Raw genomic sequence first — 22,377 nt, forward strand, 5'->3', positions numbered from 1 at the left:
CTTAAGCTTCAACCACAACAACACCCGAGCACACAATAAATACAAACTTATGGTAAACCACTCCAAACTCGATTGCAGAAAATACGACTTTAACAACAGAGTGGTCAATGCCTGGAATGCTCTACCTGACTTTGTTGTTGCATCCTCAAACCCCCACAACTTTAACCTTATGCTGTCTACTGTCGACCTCACCCCATTCCTAAGAGGTCCGTAAAGGGGGCGTGCATAAGCCCACCAGCGTGCCTACCCTCCCTGTCCTAATGTTCCTTTGTATTCGTATTCATGTCATGTATTCATAATCATGTTTATACTTTTATCTGTTATCTAATTCATGCTTGGCAAAATAAATAAATAAAATTGATCTTGAATGAATGTGAGAAGCAACTTTATTCTGATATTTCTATTGGTCTCGTAACCATTCAAGAAGGTTTGAGATCTGGTGAGAAGCATCCATGGGTTTATTTGTCCATGACAATATCATTTCCATCCACACCCACTTTTTCCCACTTTTTTGGGGGGGGGGGGGGGCAATTGATGGACTGCTCCTATTGTTCCTCCTCTTCTTTTCTTTTTTGATAGCCACTTTTTAACGAAACGCGTCTCAGCCTCAAACCCTTTTTTTCCCCCTCCGATCTTCATCATAGGAAATTTTTTCCTTAATTAGGTTGCCTGGCAGGGAATCAGTTTTGTGACTGCAGAGCCATAGCAGAGATGGAGGGAGGGAGAAATGGATGGGCAGGAGGGATAGAGAAATGTGTATACCGACAACATAAAAGATCCGGGTGGACTTTTTTTTTTTTTTTTGCACATTCACACTTTTACCGTCGGGGAGAAGAAGTAAACGTCCTGCTTTTTTCCCCCCCAGAGCTGAGGAACAAGGGATTATCCAGAAATGGCTGAGGTGGAGAATTCACTGCCTTTGGCAGGCCACAATATCTTGCGCTCACAATTCTAATTAATTCCCAAAGGTGAATTTCTTCCTGAACCCTCTGGGCTAACTTTTGCCTGGGTGGAGGATCGACCCACCTCCCCTTCCGGATACCGCTCTAGTTCCGTGGGGTGGACAAGAGTTATGTGTGCTTTCATCCTCCCTCCACCCCCCCCCCTTTTTTTTTTTTTCCCCTGCAGTTTTGGCACAATGGGCTGCAGATTTCACGCCTATTACCAGGAAGAAATTCAGCAGTTCGGTTTAGCCTCTGTGCCGCTTCAAAAGGGATTTGCTGTGAAGCATGGAAATACGAGGCAAGGGCGTCCTAGAGCCTGAGGGATATAGGGTGGGAGAGTGGGAGAGAACCAGTGGAAGTGGGGAGGGGGAGTGTGAGTGTTTTGGAAAGGGGAATACTTGGTTCTCAGCAGGCCTCTCTTGCAGTAACCATTGGGCCATTGCTTCTTTCTTGGCAAAAGCACCAAATGCCTTCCAGATGTTTTTGGGTTTATATATCCATATCAACTCCAGGCAGCCTGGCCAGTGGCAAGAGACTCTGCCTGTTGCGGTTTAACATAACAGCTCTTGCACCAAAGCATGTAAAGAGGAGAGGGGCCATTGTCACTCTAGGGGTTTTTCGCACAATGTGGTTTACCCACTTCCGTATCTGGTGGCTCCATTCACCCCAGATGCTAATTCAGATTGGTTGCAATCTTGGTTAGGGTTTTTTTTATGGCTTGCCATGTTGCCTGAGCCCAGACCGTTAATTTACAAGCCAATACAACTGTAAAAAGGTAAAGGTTCCCCTCGCATATATGTGCTAGTCGTTGCCAACTCTAGGGGGCGTTGCTCATCTCCGTTTCAAAGCCGAAGAGCCAGTGCTGTCCGAAGACGTCTCTGTGGCCATGTGGTCAGCATGACTAAACACCGAAGGTGCACGGAGCGCTGTTACCTTCCCACCAAAGGTGGTTCCTAATTTTTCTATTTGTATTTTTTTACGTGCTTGCGAACTGCTAGGTTGGCAGAAGCTGGGACAAGTAACGGGAGCTCACTCCGTTAGGCAGTGCTAGGGATTCAAACCGCCGAACTGCTGACCTTTCTGATCGGCAAGCTCAGTGTCTTAGCCACTGAGCCACCCCCAAACACCCAATTTGTACAACTCTACAAATCAGCAAAAAAAAAAGTAAATTCGAAGACTTTTTAAGTTTTTGTTATAGGAATACAACCTTGGAGAACCTGGCTGCCTCTTAACGTCTATCTTGATATCTGCATTCCTGGTGCCTCCTGTTGATCTGGGTTCATTGAAAGCCATTTGTCTGCTTCAGATGTGTGGGGACTGCCCACCTCCTTAATCTGAGATTCCTTTGTTTCTAATCTTAACTTGTCTTGTGCAGGCAGCTGGTTCTCATGCCAAAAGAACTTGCTCCAGATAGATGATAACCATTTCTGCCTCTTCTCACAGTCTATTCCTGTTCTACCGATAAGTCATTACATTCAGACACTTCTGGTGAGTCCTGCCCTCCCAAGCTGTCAACAGAAGCCAGATCTGCTTAACTTTTCACCATCCTCAGAAGTGTAGGCCCAAATATGGCTTTGTGCTCTGGACTGGAGGTCCTTTGTGGGACGTTCATTCCACAATTTAAAACTAAACACCCGTCAGATGTGTTCCTAATGGTTCCTTGGAGAAGGTGAAAGACAACAATAATTGAAACATCAAAACCTCTATCTCTCTTTCCTCAATTCACAAAATCGAGCAGATGCCACTTTGGAGAATGTGACACGTATGCACGCCCATCCTAAGTTCACATAATTACTCAGCTCTTCATCCTGTGAGTGACGGGCTGTCATCATTATTTTTGAGATGGAACAGTGGCATGTTTCTCAAAGGCTTGGAGTCACTTGAAAGACTCCGCTTTTCCTTGTCCGTTTCAGCTATGAAGAGAGAAACAAATGTACTGTGGTTAGAAAGAAAGAGCTCAATCATCTCTCAATCATTTCCACCCCGCCCTGCTGCCTGGTCTTTCAGCCACTGCACCCCTACTTTTCCAGAGTTCCTAGTTCAATCCCTTTGCATGGCCATGCCTCTTCCATTTGTCCTCTGCTATTTGTAGAGGCTCTTGCTGGCACAGCTGTCGGTGGTCTCCTACTTTGGAGTTGCATTGGCCAGAATTGGAAGATGGTAATTTCTCTATAGCAACCAGCATGAATTTCCTAGAGCCAAGAGTGGCTTCCAGGGTCGTAGGTGGTGAGCTAACTTACAGCTTTTAAGTAACACTGCAATGTATGGTGCTCTTTTGAGTGGTAGAATGCTCTTGAAAGTCTCCAGAGGAAAACCCCAGATGGTATTTGGTTGGTCACAAGAGTGTGTCTGTGGGTGTATTTGTAAATGATAGAAATGTAGACAAATTACCTAGGACAGGAGTTGGCAACCTTAAAAGCCATTTTGACCCGTTTCTTGATGCTCACGATGATAGGCTTAAGAATTCATACCAGTCGCAAGCAGGGTTCACTTCAACCTTTCTCAGAAGATTGATCAGCTGAACTTGGTCCTGCTTCTTTGGAGTGTCTAAAGCCCAAGAGAAGTGGGTTATTCTATTCTATTTATTTTATTTATTAGTTTGTCAAACATGTGCAAGATAGCAGGTATAAGTATGGACATGGACATGAACAAAGGAAATGAGTACAAATAAAGGGGGACAGTCGGACAGGGACGGTAGGCACGCTGGTGCGCTTATGCACACCCCCTTTATGGACCTTTTAGGAATGGGGCGAGGTCCACAGGAGACAGTTTGAGATTGAAGCTGGGAGGGTTTGAAGATGTAACAACAGAGTCGGGTAGAGCATTCCAGGTGTTGATCACTCTGTTGCTGAAGTCGTATTTTCTGCAATCAAGTTTGGAGCAGTTTACCTTGAGTTTGTCTTAATGGTTTTCCCGTGTATTATTGAGGTTGAAGCTGAAGAAGTCATTGACAGGTAGGACGTTGTAGCAGACAATTTTGTGTACTGTGCTTAGATCGGACCACAGTCAAGAAAAAATGCCTTTCTTGACTGCCATCCAGGCCTTTGTCTTTAGCTGATTCCGTGTCACAATCTTCTTGACCCTCTTGAAGGGATTATCCCACTATTCAGATCCTGGTGGAGTGAGTAAACTTCTCAACAATAGAACAAAAGGCCAGCCCTTATTGGATTGCAGTTAAGCAGGCTTTACATTGGAGGAATCTGTGCGGCAAAACAGGCTCTGTTCAGCTCCTTGAATCTTAAGAGCTTCCTGATGGTCAAAATAGGCAGGGAGTAGATCCGTCAAGGGCAAACAGCTTTTCATGGGTAACTGGATTTATTTCAGCTAGGAAACGGTGCCCTAACTTAAATCTTCTGGGTGTATTGAACTACAATTCCCATTTTCCCTAACACAAGTCAACCTAATGGGATTTGCAAGACCTACAGATCTCTGGAGGACACCTGGTGGGAATATTGTTTGCCCTCAAGGTGCCAAGGAACCCATATTTGAAGGATATGGATCTGTGTTATCATTTATTAACAATTATGTGGTTGTGATTAGACTATGCAATCAGCAATCAATATGGAGAAACTATGATATTTGTGTGTGTAAGAGACCTCTTGAATAGCGACAGCCTCATTTTAAGAATCTGTCTACATGAGAGTTAACCGAACCAAGGCATAAAAGGAGCCAGGATGGTGCAGTGGTGAGAGTGCAGTACTGCAGGCTACTTCTGCTGCCTGCCGGCTGCCTGCGATTTGGCAATTCAAATCTCACCAGGCTCAAGGTTGATTCAGCCTTCCATCCTTCCGAGTTGGGTGAAATGAGGACCCAGATTGTTGGAGGAAATATGCTGTAAAGTGCTTAGAGAGGGCTGTAGAGCACTGTAAAGAAGTATATAAGTCTAAGCGTTATTGCTATAGCAAGACCTCCAAAGTTCCTTCTAACCTTGCTATAGCAACGCTCTGCCTACCCTCGTACCTACCCCACTCCACGACTGTTACTAGCCATACCCAGTTCCTATGTTTTAGCCTCCAGCACCCGCATGATCTTTGCTGCTCTTCTCTGCGCTCTTTCTAAAGCCTCTTTTTTGTTCCTTTATAAATCTATTTCACTCTTTCATTAAAGAATGGAATTGAAAAGTTCAACGCCATCCATAAACGAATGGAATAAGATCAATGTTACAGGATCTGCCCATCTATTCACATACGTGTCACTGTGATCATGTTGACTGTCCACTCCTGCCTTGATTTACCATATTTTTCAGAGTATAAGATGCACCGGAGCGTAAGACGCACCAAGATTTTGAAGAGGCAAATTTTTTTTAAAAGGGTTTTGCACTCTGCAGACCTCCCAAAAACGACCTGTTTTTCGTGAAAATGGCCCCGTTTTTTGTCAAAAAAAGGGAGCATGCATAGCCTTTAGGAGGAATATAGAGTGCTCCTAGGGGCTGAGGGAGCAAAAATGAGCAACAAACGGCCCATTTTTCGCTCATTTCTGCCCTCCCCAGCCCCCAGGAGCTGTCTGGAAGCCTCCTAAAGGCTATGCACAGCCATTTTTGCAAAGGGGGTAAAGTTTTGAGAGGCCAAAAATGCTGTATTCAGTGTATAAAATGCACCCAGATTTTTGCCCTCTTTTTTGAGGGAAAAAGGTGTGTCTTATACGCCGAAAAATACGTTAAGTAGAAAGAAAAGTCTGAGGTCTAGGAATCTAGTCCTCCAATGGTACATTGGTATGCGCAACCTGTCTGTGTACTGTCCTGGATGCCTGCCAACTCTGAGCTACCTTTAAATGCATTTGCCAAGAGCGAGGCAGGAAGGCAGGAAAGAAAGTAGTTTGTAGGAGTACTGTGGAGCCCGGCAGAAGTTTCCTTGGCCGAAGAGCAAACTCACAGCGCACCAGGCTGCACCTGAGCATCTGTGTGGACAGATAAGGCTACGGCAGGAACCTGAGGGCAACGGTGTCATCTTTAAAAGTAATAATAACAAGGCAAGCTCTATCTCCCTTTTCTCCTCCTCCACATTTTTGCCTTTTTCAGCTCTCACAAAAGAGAGGGAGAATGCAGCCCTTACTCTAGAGAGTAAGCCCCGTTGAATTAATTCAGTAGGAATTGTTTCTGAGTAGGCAAGCTTTGAATTGCAGTGGGAAAGGGCTTGGCCACTGGAAGAGAAATTACACCGGGAAAATGCAAGAAACACATTCTGATTATTAGTGGGCGTTGGTGGTGGCAAAACACGGAACCTGCAAACTGGAAAGGATATTTTATTTTATTGTTTCTACCAAGAGTGAAAAGGGCTTTCCGTGTTATTACCTTACGCCTAACGCTTGGCATTTCTTACTGGCTGTCCAGGCAGGATTTGAGAGTGTTGCTCCGAGTTGCAAGGTGAGGGATGGCTGTAATTTCCTGCTCTACCTCCCCATAGCAAAAAGGCCCACTGGTGGAATTCTCTTTTGGCACCTTCACTTGGACTGTAATGGAAAACCAGGGTGGCAACAGAGTGCTGAGAATTTGATTGCGCAACGGATAATCCCCACTCACTCAGCACCTCCTCTGGTCTCCTCACAACAAAGCAAGTGCGAGATCTCCAGGACCCACTTGAGAGAAATTCCAAATGTCGCCTGGCAGATCCTTGGCAGTGGCCTATATCAGGCACCGCTCTCATGCCCTGGAATGCCTCTAGTTAAATTTCGAACGAAGATCATTCTTAGTCTCTCTGGAGGGAAAGGGTTGGAGTTCCCCTGAAATATTTTTGCATGCGAAGCAAATATCCCATTAGCGTATTGATAGGAGCATCGAAAATTCCCCCATATTGTTGTCTGCCAACAACACTGGAGCTTTTCAGGAAATGGGTGGATTGGCTTGATTCATGTTACAGGTGGCATAATTTTACCTAAAAAAATAAGATGTACTAATTCAGAACTGCATTAGGTTGACAGAAAAAAACACCTTACTTGTGTGTGGGGGCAGGGGGGGACTACTTTTAGATAAAATAACGATGGTGATCCTCCATGTATAGAAAAGTGGTGTGCCACTGCCCTATTTCCCCTAAAATAAGACCTCCCCGGATAATAAGCCCAATTGGGCTTTTGAGCACATGCGCTAAAATAAGCCCTCCCCCAAAAATAAGCCCTCCCCAAAAATATTGCAACACAGCAGCAGCCATGAGGTGACCATGCTCTCCGCCTCCTGCACCTCAAAAATAATAAGACCTCCCTGAAAATGCCAAGTGCTTATTTTGTGGGTCAAAAGAAAATAAGACCCTGTCTTATTTCCGGGAAAACTTGGTAGTAGCAGGCCCTGAAGACAATATTGGATAAGCCTGTGTTCTCTCCCTTCCTGTAAACTTTCCAAGATAAATGGGCCACTGGCAGAAGCGAAATGCTGGTCTTGGCAGACAATCAGTCTGAATTCAGCAAATCGGTTCAAGCGTATCTCCTCTGAAGCTCCAGCCAAAAAGTCCTGATTTCTCTATTAGGAACACTAAACAGTCTGACTTTAAATCTTTGTTTTGTTTTTGCAGGGTTGGCCGCCTATTTCTTTCAACAGCCTATGGATCAAGTGATTGTGTCCGGTCAGTCGGTGACATTAGCATGTGTGATCATGGGCTACCGTGGCATGGTTCAGTGGACCAAGGATGGACTGGCCTTAGGGGGAGAGAGAGACTTACCCGGTAGGTCTATCATGACTGTATTGTTGTGGCCCCCTGGCAGCCAGCGGATTCAGACAGTGAGGAGATTGGGGAGGAACAAGAGCCAGTCCTGAGGTTTGAGGAAAGCTCAGACGAGGGCTCTGCAGTGAGGCAGAGGAACAGTTGGAGCCTGTTCCCAGTGTGTGCATGCGCAGAGCTGCCAGAAAATAAGAGCAACTAAGAAAGCAGGATCAATTTGGGAGTAAAGCCACATCTTGCAGGTGATTGGCCCCTCCCATAGGAAACAAAAGAGGAGCGAATGGGGAGTGGGCTTTTGCAGGAAACAATTCATTCCTTCAGTCATTTCAAGAGTGGAAAGTTCTGTTTGTGACTATAATAGACTCTGAGCCAAGTGTTGCCTTGCCCTGCATTGGGAAACTTGTTATCTGGCAGCTCTCCAAGCGAGATAAGGTTCGTGTTGATAAATATTCCTCTGAAAGACTTGACTTCGTTTTTGCCATGCCTTGCTGACTGTGAATGAATGGAATACACAGTCGTGTTAATAAAAGAGGTTTTGCCGGGACCAAAACTCTGCTTCAAGCTTGTTAAGGAAGCCTAGGACAGAAGAGCGACATGGTAGATGATTGGAGAAAGGACACTCATAGAATCTTATTGGGAGAAATAGTGGCTTACCACAAACTGCAATAGGTGTTGTTCATAAGTCAATCTCATCCTGAGCGACACAGAACTGAATTCTTCAATCCCAGTTTCATCCTTGTAATGATGTGCGGGAATGACCTTGGGAGACCGGGCAAAGAGATGCTGCCTAGAGAGTGATTGGATAAGAGGGAGCGTAGCCTACAGCTGTATAGCGGGCATAGCAAGAGACTATCCCTAAATTCTTGGCTGCAAAAAATAATGGCAGGAGGTGTCTATTTTCACACTTGCAAGATTCTATTAATCTAACTTTAGAATAAGTAGAGTTAGTTTATCTGGTCATAGTTTCCAATCTGGTCTACCTGGTAAAGGCTGACTTCTTATCCTATGGCTTTCTCCACAGGTTGGTCCCGCTACTCTATTGTAGGAGATGCGTCTGCCGGTCAACACAACTTACGCATCGACTATGCTGAACTAGATGACGATGCTGTTTACGAGTGCCAAGCCACACAAGCAGCCCTGCGCTCTCAGCGAGCCAAACTTACTGTACTTAGTGAGTTCCCTTCCTGTTTTTTTTTTGTTGATGAGACGATCCCAGTGTTTCAAAATCCCAATTTGGGTCACCTGAAAAGTTACCCCAACTAATATACACCAAGAGAAAGACAAACATCTAATATTGTCTGCCAGGGTCTCTTGTTGATTCTTCTGGTTCAGGGGTGTCAAACTCAATGACCGGACCCGCAGGGTGCTTCGATCTGGCCCGTGGGGCTGCCCTGGAAACAACAAAGGACTGGCTCACAGTGCCTCTGCCAGCGGAAATGGAGCTTGCGAAGGCTGCTCGTGGCCCTCCCAAGCTTTGTTTTCGCTGGCAGAGGGTTGCAGGAGGCCGTTCCAGCTGAAAACAGAGCTTAGCAGCCTGTTTTCACTGGCAGAGCACTTGGGCCACCACAGGCACCCCCTGTGAGCTCCATTTTCGGCTGGGTCAGCCTCCTGCAACCTTCTGCCATGCCCACCCTGGCCACGCCGAGCCTGGCCCCCCAATGTCAGGTGTGCAAACCAGACGTTGACTTTCTAAGAAGAATGTTGTTATGGCTACACATCACCCAACTCCCTATAATCCCTCCTCCCATTTTCCCACAGTAGAAAGTGTGGCAGACCTGAAACCTAAAAAAGAAAAGATGGCTTGCAGGTCTGACACCCGAGGTCAAACAGAACCCTTATGTGTCCCTCAATGAAATTGAGTTTGACATCCCTGTTCTAGTGGATCTTTCCATGAGAGTATCGTGAAAGCCTAAATTGAGCTACGAGGAAAGGGATATGGCTCGTCATGTAAGATCACCACAGTTCAACCCAGAGCTACAAATACTTTCTTCTATTAGTGAATGAATTGTAGTGTCAACAGTTGGTCATTCCCTGTCTCGCTAGTCTATAGCCTCTTTCCAAGAGAAGGCAACCAACCCTAACTCTCTGCCTCTGTTCTTGCAGTCCCCCCCAATGACCCTGAGATTCACAGCGGTCCCATTGTCCACGTCATCTCCAACATCCCTTACAACCTTTCGTGCCGCGCAGCTGGAGCCAAGCCAGCAGCTGAAATCACCTGGTATCGTGATGGGCAGCGACAAGAGTCAACTGTTTACTCCAAGGTGAGTGGGTGAGGTTGAGCTCCGGTTCCCACAGAGTGTGGGAGCAACCTGGGAATTGGGGTGGGCAAGGTGGTCATGTGCCTGGGTAGGTGTGGCCAACTTGATGTCACTCACGTCGAGGGGCGCCTTGCCAGCCTCTGCTCGCCACTCCTCACCTGCTCGCCTGGATTCCTTAGGACCACAACAGGAAGCAGTAGCTGGAGCTAAGGAGCCATGCAAATGCAAATAATTTTTCTGCAGATCACCAAAATTTTCTCGCAGACCACCAGTTGGTGACCTCCAAGGTCCCTCCCAACTCTATAATTCTATGATATCGACCAATGGGAAAGTTTAGGTGAAGTCTCAAAATACATGATGTGGGCCTGTGTGTAAGAAAGAGAGGAGGCCCATCTCCAAACAATTGTGAGCAATCTATGGCATTCTAGATCTATAACCTCTGGCCCTGTCTTCCTAGAGTTGCTAGAAGTTTGGTTATTAAAAAAATGCTTCTTCTTTATTCTCCTCCAGTCCCTGATGGATGATGGCAAGCGGGAAGTGGCTGTCAGCACCTTCCTCTTAATTCCAAGCAGCCGAGACATGAGCAGCACCTTCACCTGTCGTGTCAGCAACCCGGCAGCCCCTGCTGGCAAGCAGACGTCGGTCACCCTTAATGTCCAGTGTGCGTATCCCAGACAGGAGGACTGGATGAAGGGAGGGATGAGTTATAGATACCTGCGCTTGGGTTTGTGGCCAAGAAATGGCCCAAGTAGACCACTGAGTTTGGAAGGATTCTTAATAGCAATAGCACTTAGACTTGTACACTGCTTCACGGTGCTTTACAGCCCCATCTAAGCAGTTTACAGAGTCAGCCTCTTGTTCCCAACAATCTGGGTCCTCATTTTACCGACCTGAGAAAGATGGAAGGCCGAGTCAACCTTGAGCCTGGTGAGATTCGAACTGCCAAATTGCAGGCAGACGGCACTCAGCAGAAGTAGCCTGCAGTACTGCACTCTAACCACTGCGCCACCGTGGCTCATAATGTAATGATTCTCTGAAGACAACTGAGCTAATCCCGAGCCACAGATGTATTTATTACATTTGTGTCCTGCCCCTTTCTCTCCCCCCCCTCCCCAGTAATTGCAGGAAACCTTCACGGAGTATCATTCTCCCTATCGCTAACCAAAGATCAAGAGTGTCAATCCAAGATCTGGACTAAGGTCATCTAGGAGGTGACCTACACAAATGAATTCCCAGATTATAATTTTCTTTGTGAAGGGGGAACATTCTTTTACCACGGGTGACCTGGAAACTCTTAAGTGAAGAAGGCGTTGAGAATGCTTAACTTTGAGAAGACACGCACAAATACAATAGCATTCTTCAGATACCAGAAAGAATGCCTGAGATGTTGTCTCTCATTTCTAAAGTGCAGGACAGGAAAAAAATAATAATAATTTGAATTATGGGATGCGCAGATTCTCTGTCTGAATGTTAGGAAAAGCTTCCGAGCTGCAAGAGCCGTTTAGTAATGGAGCCAGTGATTTGGGGGTGGAGTAGGTTGACCTTCATCGGAAGTGGTGCAAGGAGAGAAGGACAGCCATTGGTCTGAATGCTTTAATTTGGATTCCTCCACTGAACTGTGGGGTTGGATCAGGGGTGAAATGCTACCGGTTCGCCTGAACTGGTAGTAAAAAATGCTACCGGTTCGCCTGAACCAGTAGCAAAAAAAGTTGCTGCCAGTTCAGGCAAACTGGTAGCTTCGGCGATCAGCTGTGCAACATTCAGCTGTGCCACGCAATTAGAAATCGCACAGCACAGCTGATAGTCAGAACTACCGGTTCGCTTGAACCGATAGCATTTTTTTACTACCGGTTCGGGCGAACGGCACACATGGCCGCATGAAGCAAACCAGTAGCAAAGCGAACCAGTAGCAAACTTCAAAGCATTTTACCCCTGGGTTGGACCTGAAGGTTTAAAGTAATTTCTTCCAATTTTAGGATTCTGTACAGTTTTATACATATGAGCTTGCCTATAGGAGCTGACCTCAGCATTCTAAGACTCTTTATTAAAAGGCCTGAGCACGAAGAAGCACCGTCAAACAATTAAGTTGGAGACAAATATTTAATGCAGCGGGTCCTGAAAACCAGATAGCTGATCCTTGAGAGAAGGCCAGGAAACCTAAAGCAGGGAGAAACTGGGATTGTAGCTCCCTAGTTTTGGAGTAGCCTCCAAGAAGATGTAATTCTACTTAGATCAGGGGTGCCAAACTCTAGGCCCGGGGGGGGGCAGATGTGGCCCCCAGGGTGCTTAGATCTGGCCCGCGGGGCCACCCTGGAAACACCAAAGGACCGGCCTGCGGTGCCTCTGCCAATGAAAATGGAGCTCTGGAGGGCCGCCCACAGCCCTCCCGAGATCTGATTCGCTGACAGGGGGTTGCAAGAGGCCATTGCAGCTGAAAATGGAGCTCAGGATCCTGTTTTTGCTGGCAGAGTGCTCGGGCCACCACAGGCATCCCTGACACGCGTGACATCGAGCTGGCCTTGTCCACCCTGGCCCTCAAACACAACCCTGATGCGGCCCTTAATGAAATCGAGTTTGACACCCCTGACTTAGATGGAGCAACTAACGCTCAAGACAGAGAGCAAGGGATCCAATGAGATCTGCAAAGAGACAGCAAGGGAGCCACGTCGCTGCTGGCAGAACTAGGCAGCACATCCCATAATAGTTCTCCCACTTTGCAGAATTGGTTTCCAAAACTTGCTTGATGAAGATTAGGGTGTGAGAGAATTGTGATGCTAATGATCTTTGGGTGGGAGTGGGGGTCACCGTATTGTACTATGTACAAAACTGGGAAAATAGCATTGTCCTATGGAAAAAACTGTACAGTGGAAAAATAAAACAATTGGGATTTTTTTTTCCCCGTCCCTCTTCTCCACCTTACAGATCCACCCGTTGTGATCCTGGCAGTCCAGCCGCAAACTGTGCCCGAGGGTGGCAAAGTGGGTTTCCTCTGCACCGCAACGTCCAATCCTGAAGTGACAGGTTACCGGTAAGAATTTGAATATGAAGAAGCTGCAGACACTAGAGTTCAAATAGAGCAATTGTGTGGTGGAGGTGCCTCCTAATGGCAACGTGGAGAATTGCATGCTCAGTTACACAGATGAAGCCCTTGCTTAACTGACCGCAATCGGGGTTGGCACCTCTTTTATCGCTAAGCGACATTGTTGTGAAATGAAACATCAGGTGATTTCACCAGACTTAGAATCGTCAGTTCCAGCTCCAGTCAGCAAGCAAACACCCACACACAAACACAGTCATTTAGCATGATGTCATGTGACTGTGACTCGTGACTTCCTACTGGCTTCCCCATTGAATTTGTCAGAAGCTGGCTGTGAAGGGCACAAATGATGATCATGCAACCATGGGATGGTGTAACTCGGGTGGTATTTCACAAAAGTGAGTGCACGCGCCCCGACATGTGTACGGCCGTCCGCACATGTGCTTTGCTCATACGTGTGGATTGCATGCATGCACGCGATTTGAAAACATGCCTAAATAGGACAGCATAGAGCCAGGGCAGGGGGGCAGGCCCACCCATGATTTTCACTACCGGTTCAGGTGAACCGGTCCGAACCGGCTGAATACCACCTCTGGTGTAACTAATAAATGTGTGCTGGTTGCTGAGCACCGAAATCACTGAACAAACAGTTGGTAAGTGAGGACTATCTCTACTGACCGGCTGATATGTAAGAATTAGCTATCATGGATCAGTTCAAAAATTACACTACCGTGTTTCCCCCAAAATAAGACAGGGTCTTATCTTCTTTTGACCTCCCCAACCTCCACACTGTCCAGGTCTGCTGGCAGCTGGTGGGCCATAACAGATGCTTTCTTGACTTCCATTCTTTTGTGGACTGAGATGTTGCTTGTCAGACCCTTGTCTTATCTGCGGCTCTTCTTCCTACTCCCAAGTTATTCTCACAGCCTCTTTGCAGTGTCCATGACCCCAACCCAGTTTTAAGAATATTAAACGTTGAGTCAAAGTCTCCTAAAACTGTATCTCCCTTGACAGGTGGGCTAAAGGAGGCGTCCCCATCCCAGAGGCCAATGGTGACAGCTACGAAGCCACAGTTGACCAGTCTTTCTTCACAGAGCCTGTGTCCTGCGAAGTGTCCAACGCTGTGGGCAGCACCAATGTTAGCACTCTGGTGGACGTCCATTGTGAGTCAACACATTCAAGAAGAAATTAGGGAAGGGGTTGAGTGTTTCAGAAAGCATTTTTTTCTAGCATTTATGAGCCACGGTGGCGCAGTGGTTAGAGTGCAGTACTGCAGGCTACTTCTGCTGACTGCCGGCTGCCTGCAATTTGGCAGTTCGAATCTCAGCAGGCTCAAGGTTGACTCAGCCTTCCATCCTTCCGAGGTGGGTCAAATGAGGACTCAGATTGTTGGGGGCAAGAGGCTGACTCTGCAAACCGCTTAGAGAGGGCTGTAAAAGCACTGTGAAGCGGTATATAAGTCTAAGTGTTATTGCTATTTCCCTGGAGACTGAACCTGTAATTTCTATAGGTAAACCAGGGATACAGAAACAATGAATGGATGGCCCATTTGGGGAGGTTGAAGTCAACACGTCTTAAAGTTGCTGAGGTTCTGAAACACTCAGAGATAGACCCGAAGGTGGTTTTTCAAGAGGCGACTGGACTTCCTTGTTTTTTTTCCTTGAAGACATTTCACTTCTCATCCAAGAAACCTCTTCAGTTCTGGGCTGAACTGAAGAACATCAGTCAGAGCTGAAGAAGCTTCTTAGATGAGAAGCGAAACATCTTTCAAGGAAAAACAAGGAAGTCCAGTTGCCTCTTGAAAAAGCCCCTTTGGGACAACCATGACCTGGATGACTGATAATCTCCATAGACACTCAAGACAAAGAGATGAGAGATAGACTATGAAGTAGGGTCCTGAAGCCTCTACCAACTTATTGGCTGCTGTCATTGATGCTCAACCAACTCTTCCCCCCCCCTTTTTTTTTTTTGCTCCTATAGTTGGGCCTCACCTTGTCTCCCAGCCCAAGCCCCTGACAGTGGACATCGGCTCAGATGCCTCTTTTACCTGCACCTGGACAGGCAACCCACCTCTTACCTTGGCCTGGACGAAGAAAGGATCCACTGTGGTGAGTTCAGCTTTAACTGTCGATTTCCATTTTCTCTACCATTTTGATAGCGAGCACAAGCTCAACATCAGGAGGTAGAGAAGAGAAATGAGAGACTCTCACCCAAGTTTTAACCATAGAGTCAAACTCGGGCATCAGTTCCGAGTTCCATAGCCTAAAGGGGCCTCTCAAAATTTAAGATGGTTTTTCATTTATTACGGTTACAACTTCAATAGAAAGAGTCCGGTAGCATCTTTTCTGACAAATATATTTGACTAGCCAATAACCCGGCATTGCCTGGGTATTTATTTATAGGGGGGAAATGTCCGGACCAAATATACTTTCTAAAGTTGGATTTTCCCCCTGACCAGAGGGAAGCTGTTACCATGACAACTTCACTGCGCTGCACAGTAGAAACCATTTTACGACAGTACAGTAGAAGCCATTTAAAGGCACAACAGGCTGCATCTTAACAGAACACACACACCTTACCACCACAATATTTGTTTCCAAAGACTAGGTCATCTGTGTACCAAGTTTGGTTGAAATTACTCGAGGCGTTCCAGAGTTATGCTGGAACATAACACCCACAGCCATTTAGATAGATAGATAGATAGGTAGGTAGGTAGGTAGGTAGGTAGGTAGGTAGGTAGGTAGGTAGATAGATAGATAGATAGATAGATAGATAGATAGATAGATAGATAGATAGATAGATAGATAGATAGATAGATAGATGATAGATAGATAGATAGATAGATAGATAGATAGATAGATAGATGGATGACAGATAGATAGATAGATAGATAGATAGATAGATAGATAGATAGATAGATAGATGATAGATAGATAGATAGATAGATAGATAGATAGATAGATGATAGATAGATAGATGATAGATAGATAGATGATAGATAGATGATAGATAGATGATAGATTAAAATGTATCAGCTTTCACAAGTTATGTCTGATGAAGTGAGAACATTAATGCCTTCCATGCACATGTGTTTATCAGAAAAGGTGCTACAAGACTCCTGATTTCTTGGCATCATAAATTAACCCAGATCTCCTACAATGTCATATAAGACAGTCTCCATCAGTTATGGTCCCCTCTGTAGTACATCTGTTCCTCATCATTGAAGATTAAAATACGTTTGGTTTCTGCAGCATTGGCCCTGCTCTTCAAAGAAAGCTCATCCCCAACCTATCACAGATCCGTTATACATCCTGGGAACACTCTTGCCAAGTTCAACTGTTCCACAGCTTTCTTCTTTGTTAGCACTTGCCAAATATTGCTCTACAGCGGTGTTTCTCAATTTGGCCACTTTAAGAGGCATGGACCTCAATTCCCAGAACCCCTGTAATTCTGGGAGTTGAAGTCCATGCATCTTTAAAGTGGCCAAGATTGTGAAACACTGCCATAGAGCAATATTTGGCAAGTGCTAACAAAGAAGAAAGCTGTGGAACAGTTGGACTTGGCGAGAGTGTCCCCAGGTTGTATAACGGATCTGTGATGCCTCTTCCCATATATTAGGGCCTCCCCAGGTCTAAGTTGGCTCTGATTTCTATCTTTGCAACCGGTAAACAATACCCAAACTGGGCCCACCACTAACAAAAGGTCTCTTCCCACCGATCCCTCACTGCCTTCATAAAGGGACATTGTAGGAGAAATGCCATGTTAATCAGCAATAGCCCCAAACTGAGAGAGGTGTGGTAGCACCTCTTCCAACTTATTAATTTAATCAAAAGATGCCACGCAATTGATGAAGGGAGGCTGCAGCTCCGGAAAGCTTACACCTTTTAGTAAAGTGGGGGGAGATGCTATCAGGCTCCTCCAACTCATCCCTTTCAAATGGGGATGGGCAACACGGGGCCTCCCTGCAGGGATGCGGGGAGTTCACAGGGGTTCGGGTGAACCTCTAGCGAAGACTCTTTGCAGTTTGGAGAGCCCCCAAATCCCACTTCTGGCTAGCCCTGCCCACCCCTCCCCTCCCAGGAGTCCCCACGCAGTCCGTTTTGGATGCAGGTAAGTGCAGGACTTGCCTGGAGGCTTGGGCAGGGCGAAGAACGTGCCTACTGGAAGTTCAGGAAGCCGTTTTCGCTCTCCCGGAGGCTCGAGAAAAGCCTCCAGAACCTGGGGAGGGCAAAAACGCCCCCCTCCCCATGGTGCAGGAGTCTGACATGGCCACGCCCACCCAGCATCTGGGCAGAGAACCCCTGGCTAAAATTTTTGAAGCCCACCCCTGCCTCCCTGGTATTCTTTGAATCTCAGGAAAAGGACATTGTGCTTGGTCATTAATGAAGACACGGTCAACTGAGCCAACTTGTATTCACAGGTGCTGAGTAATGGCAACACACTGCATCTCAAGGCAGTGACCCAAGAGGACGCCGGGGTATACGTGTGCAAAGCCATCGTGCCGCGCATTGGAGTGGCCGAGAAAGAAGTGACCCTGGCTGTGAATGGTGAGGGTTCAAGGCTTGGAAGGGCGAATCTGGCAAAGTGGGTGGGGAGGTAGATGGTTTAAACCATTTCACAAATGGAGGGAGGGGGGAATTGCTGTGAGGAAAGAGGAAAGTTATGACTTTCCCATCCTCATTTATTCATAAACCATCCCGTTGTAGCCAACTCACGACTCCCTACCCAATTCAATTTGTTCGTTCGTTCAAGTTTATACGGGCTTCATCTCAGTATAGATGGCTCGGCAGTGAATAGCAGTCAGATTATAAGCAGCAAATTAAGCTAAAAATTTAAAGTATGAATGCATATCGCAAAACATCATAAAAGCTAGAAATACAAACCCCACTGGTGAGAGGGGATAAAAATGGCAACCTTGTCAATGAAGCCATCTCAGCCAGTCTCCAGTTGCCTGGGCAGCCCCGGGCCTAAGACCATACCTGGGTCTTCAGGAACTTTTGAATGAGGAGCTAAGAGGTCTAATTTCCAATAGAAAAGAATATACGGAGCTCTGTCCTTGGTGCTCCTTGAGCTTGTGTCTGTAACATGCAACAATCTACAGTATTGTAGATGGACCGTACCTATGTATATCTGTAGCATACTGTATTTTTCAGACTAGGACGCGCCTAGCTTTTGGGGAGGAAAACAAGAGGGAGAAAATCTGCCTCTGCCTCCCAGCATCCATCCGGTATTCATATGGCATGTTTGCCGCCGCCCGTTTGTCGCCACCCATTCGGCACGGCACGTTCGCCGCCACCGCCCCCCATTTTAAAACAGCTGTTTGGTGCCACCCCAACCCTCTCTCCTCTCCATATTCAGAGTCTAAGACACACAAATGGAAGTGCACACCAACTAGTAGTAGTTAGAAGACACAATGAAAACTTCTAAATCTCACAACACATACCGTATTTTCCAGAGTATAAGATGCACCTTTTTCCCTCAGAAAAGAGGCTGAAAATCTGGGTGTGTCTTATACACTGAATACAGCATTTTTTGCCTCCTGAAACCCCGCCCCCTTCACCTACAATAGCTTGTAGGAGGCTTTCAGAGAGCTCCTGGGAGCTGGGGAGGGCAGAAATGAGCGAAAAACAGCTCGGTTTTTGCTCAATTTTGCCCCCCCGCAGCCCCCAGGACCACTCTATAAGCTTCCTAATGCCCCTTTTTTGACAAAAACCAGGACTGTTTTCGCGAAAAACGGGTCGTTTTTTGCTCATTTTGGCCCCCCGCCCCCTCAGGAACACTCTACAAGTCTCCTAAGGGCTATTCATGGCCTTTTTTTTTTTTTTTTAAGGCCCCTTTCTGTAAAAAAAACGGGCCGTTTTTGGGAGGGTTGCAGAGTTCAAAACATTTTTTTAAATTTGCCTCTTCAAAATCTTGGTGCGTCTTATACTCCGAAAAATACGGTAGCTATAGACTCAACCATAGTTTCAGCTGAGAAACTGAGCATGCTAGACCAAATCTAGTCCAAAAATGCTAAGGAATTCGTGGAAGCTTGGCATTCGTGGCGGCGCAGGGGTTAGAGTGCAGTACTGCAGGCTACTTCTGCTGACTGCCGTCTGACTGCAATTTGGCAGTTCGAATCTCACCAGGCTCAAGGTTGACTCAGCCTTCCATCCTTCTGAGGTGGGTCAAATGAGGACCCAGATTGTTGGGGGCAACAGGCTGACTCTGTAAAAGCCGCTTAGTGGAGGCTGTGAAGGACTGTAAAGCAGTATATAAGTCTAAGTGCTATTGCTGTTCAGGCAAATCAGCTATCAGTATACACATAGAGATAAGCCACATTTAAACGGCATTCAAAGGAGACAATGAAAAAAAGCTACCAATTTTAAAAAAAAAAGACCAGTTTTTTTTTCCAGCAGCTAACACCAGATAAGCAGAGATTAACACCATGCAAACAATCAAACAGAAAACAATGCCTAATCAAGGAACTACCAAGAATAAAGCCACACCCCCAGCAACATTGGCAGGGTGAGCTACTGTATATAAATAGGGAGTAAACCCCACACTCACAAGCTACTGGTGATGTTGCCTACGGTAGTTTCATAATGAAATCAGAGATCACCGAGAACTCCAAAACCTCTAATTTGCTCAGGTTGGTCCCTTGTTTTCAGGTCCACCCATTATCAGTGCTGAATCAAGCCAGCAGACAGCAGTGGGGGCCAAGGCCCGTCTGGAATGCTTGGTGGAAAGTGTGCCACGGCCAGACAGGATCGTAAGTATTTCAATCTTTTAGTGACCTTCCATTGGCCTAACATTAGATCACACCTAGAGTACAGCATCCTGTTTTGGTCCCCACTCTATAAAAAAAAGATGTTGAGACTGTAGAAAAAGTACAGAGAAGAGCAAACAGGATGATTAGGGGACTGGAAGCTAAAATATATGAAGAACGGTTGCAGGAACTGGGCATGGCTAATTTTAGTGAAGAGAAGGATCAGAGGAGACATGAGAGCATCTTCCAATATTTGAGGGTCTGCCACAGAGAGGAGGGGGTCAAGTTATTTTCCAAAGCACTTGAAGGCCAGACAAGGAATAATGGATGGAAACTGAACAAGGAGAGGTTTAACCTGGAAATAAGGAGAAATTTCCTGACAGTGAGAACAATCACGGTCTGAAGTTGCCTTCAGAAGTTGTGGGAGCTTCATCACTGGAAGCTTTCGAGAAGAGACTGAACTGCCACCTGTCGAAAATGGTGTAGGGTCTCCTACTTGGGCAGAGGGGTTGGACTAGATGACTTACAAGGTCCCTTCCAACTCTGTTCATCTGTATTAAAGGACTACCTGTATTTTGCCTTAATCAAAACCCTTTGGATCATTAGCACAGTACATTTCTGCAGAAGGTGAGGGGCCAACACCAAAAAGACCCTGACATTGAGGCCATTGGTGATTCACATCTTCGTATCGTACCAGTCTGAACCCGGTAGATTCGGACAACATGGGCAAATCTTCCACTAAGCTACATGAAAGGACATTTTATAGCCCCCAGGGATTCATAAGAGGAGGGTCTATTACATATAGGCAGTGAGCTCATTTGCATGGCGGCTGCTCCAGCTTCTGCCTTGCTAACCAGGAAAACTATGGCAACTGCTTTATTTTCTGCCCATTCATATCTTTGTCATGTGTGCTTCAGAGAGGCTCCAGGCCACTAGCAAACAATGAAGCGCTACCTTTTAAAAAAAGAAGAAGAAGTGTAATTGATGGGTGTACAAACAGTTAAAAACAGCAAGAAGGCTGGAGTGGAATTATTAATGAAACAATAAGTCTAAAATCCAATTTCTCATCTTCCCCCAAGCTCAGCAGGCTTAGGTTGCAAAAATACTCAGGCTTACCTGCTTGTCTCCGTGGAGACTTCTTTCAGTGTAGATGTGCAGAGATGCGCAGTCCTGTTATCGCGCTTCTCCAAAAAAATCAAAGCTATGCAAGACTCTTAAATCAACCCCAGAAAAAGCTGCAGACCGTAATTGCACAGAGCAGGGCTTCATTTGAGGATGCAAACCAGCTGTCAGGGTTCCAAATAGCATCCAAAAGTAAATCAGAGTCCGAGGCAAAGAATTGCTCAAAGTTCCAATTTATTAAGAGAGCCATGTTGGCGCATCTGGGAAAACCCGAATCTGAAAGCTTCCCAGTTTTCCCCACCCAGTTGAAAGTTCACAATCTTGCCCCCACACCCACAAGTCCATCACATGGTCCAATCTTCCACTGCCATGCTGGCAGTTCCACCCATCCAGTCCCGTTCAGGTGCAGAGGTGCAAAGACAAAGGATGACCTTGGCTTTCTAGAAAGAATTTTGTTATGGCTACATATCATCTAACTCCGTACAATCTCCCCTCCCATTTTCCCAAAATAGAAAATGCATAGTAGAATAATAGAAAGCATGGCAGGCCAAAGATCCAAAAGAAAAGATGGCTGAAGGCCTGACACCAGTATTATCCAACCTGAGAGAGGGAGCCCAGGGTATCCAACTGCATCACATCGGGGACTGCTTTTATAAGCCAAATAAATGGGCTCCAGTGTCTGTGTTTCCTGTCCAGAATTTGCCAGCTCTGAAGAAGTTGAATACCAAAATTATAGCTACTAAAACTCTTTTTATTCAAAGGTTAAGGAACAGAATCTTGCAAGTCTGAATGGGCCTCCTCCCATCCTCCTTCCCTTTACCTGAAAGAGAACTAGGGAAGCATGCGAATGAGAGTAGATAAATAGGTACCACTTCGGCAGGAAGATAACAGCACTCTTTGAAGACACATTTCACTTCTCATCCAAGAAGCTTCTTCAGCTCTGACTGGATGGTGGTGGGGAATGGAAGGATTTATATTCCTTGCGGACAGCTGGTCATTTGCGTTCTTTTAGAGAGTCATTGAGACCACTGGGAGGTTTAGCTGTGTCCTCAGGGTCACCTGAGTAGCGACAACCCATCCTCCACACCCATTTGCACTGCGACCCTGAGGACACAAATAAACCTCCAAGTGTCCTCAATGACTGTCTAAAACGGGGGTGTCAAACTCAATTTCGTTGAGGGCCATATCAGGGTTCTGTTTGACCTCAGGGGAGCTGGGGGTGTGGCCAAGTGGTGTGGCCAGCTCAACGTCACTCGAGTCAGGAGAGCCTGAGTGCTCTGCGGGCAAAAACAGACTCATCAGGTCTGTTGTTGGCTGCGATGACTTTTTGCAACCCTCTACACCAAAAATGGAGCTCAGGAGGGCCATACGCTCCGTTTTTGCTGGCAGAAGCACCCCAGGCCGGTCCTTCTCAGTTTCCAGGGCAGCCCCACAGTCCAGATCTAAGCACCCCGTGGGCTGGATCCAGTCTGCGGGCCTTGAGTTTGACACCCCTGGTCTAAAAGAATGCAAATGACCGCCTGTCCGCAAGGAATATAAATCCTTCCATTCCCCACCACCATCCAGTCAGAACTGAAGAAGCTTCTTGGATGAGAAGCTAAATGTCTTCAAAGAAAAAAAC

At 46.3% G+C, this 22,377-nt stretch overlaps 1 protein-coding gene across 1 annotated transcript in view; it reads left to right on the forward strand.

Annotated features, from left to right (window-relative positions):
- Positions 1-22,377, forward strand: part of KIRREL2 (kirre like nephrin family adhesion molecule 2) — a 52,609-nt gene that overhangs the window by 19,164 nt on the left and 11,068 nt on the right. Inside the window, exons 2-10 of the mRNA XM_081962115.1 lie at positions 7,445-7,594; positions 8,613-8,762; positions 9,695-9,852; positions 10,360-10,510; positions 12,772-12,877; positions 13,901-14,049; positions 14,867-14,994; positions 17,307-17,433; positions 19,537-19,637. Of these exons, the coding sequence (XP_081818241.1) occupies positions 7,445-7,594; positions 8,613-8,762; positions 9,695-9,852; positions 10,360-10,510; positions 12,772-12,877; positions 13,901-14,049; positions 14,867-14,994; positions 17,307-17,433; positions 19,537-19,637 (1,220 nt within the window). The remainder of the gene's footprint in view (positions 1-7,444; positions 7,595-8,612; positions 8,763-9,694; positions 9,853-10,359; positions 10,511-12,771; positions 12,878-13,900; positions 14,050-14,866; positions 14,995-17,306; positions 17,434-19,536; positions 19,638-22,377) is intronic.

This window comes from Natrix helvetica (genome assembly GCF_964273705.1).
Source record: "Natrix helvetica genome assembly, chromosome: 9".
NCBI lineage: Eukaryota > Metazoa > Chordata > Lepidosauria > Squamata > Natricidae > Natrix > Natrix helvetica.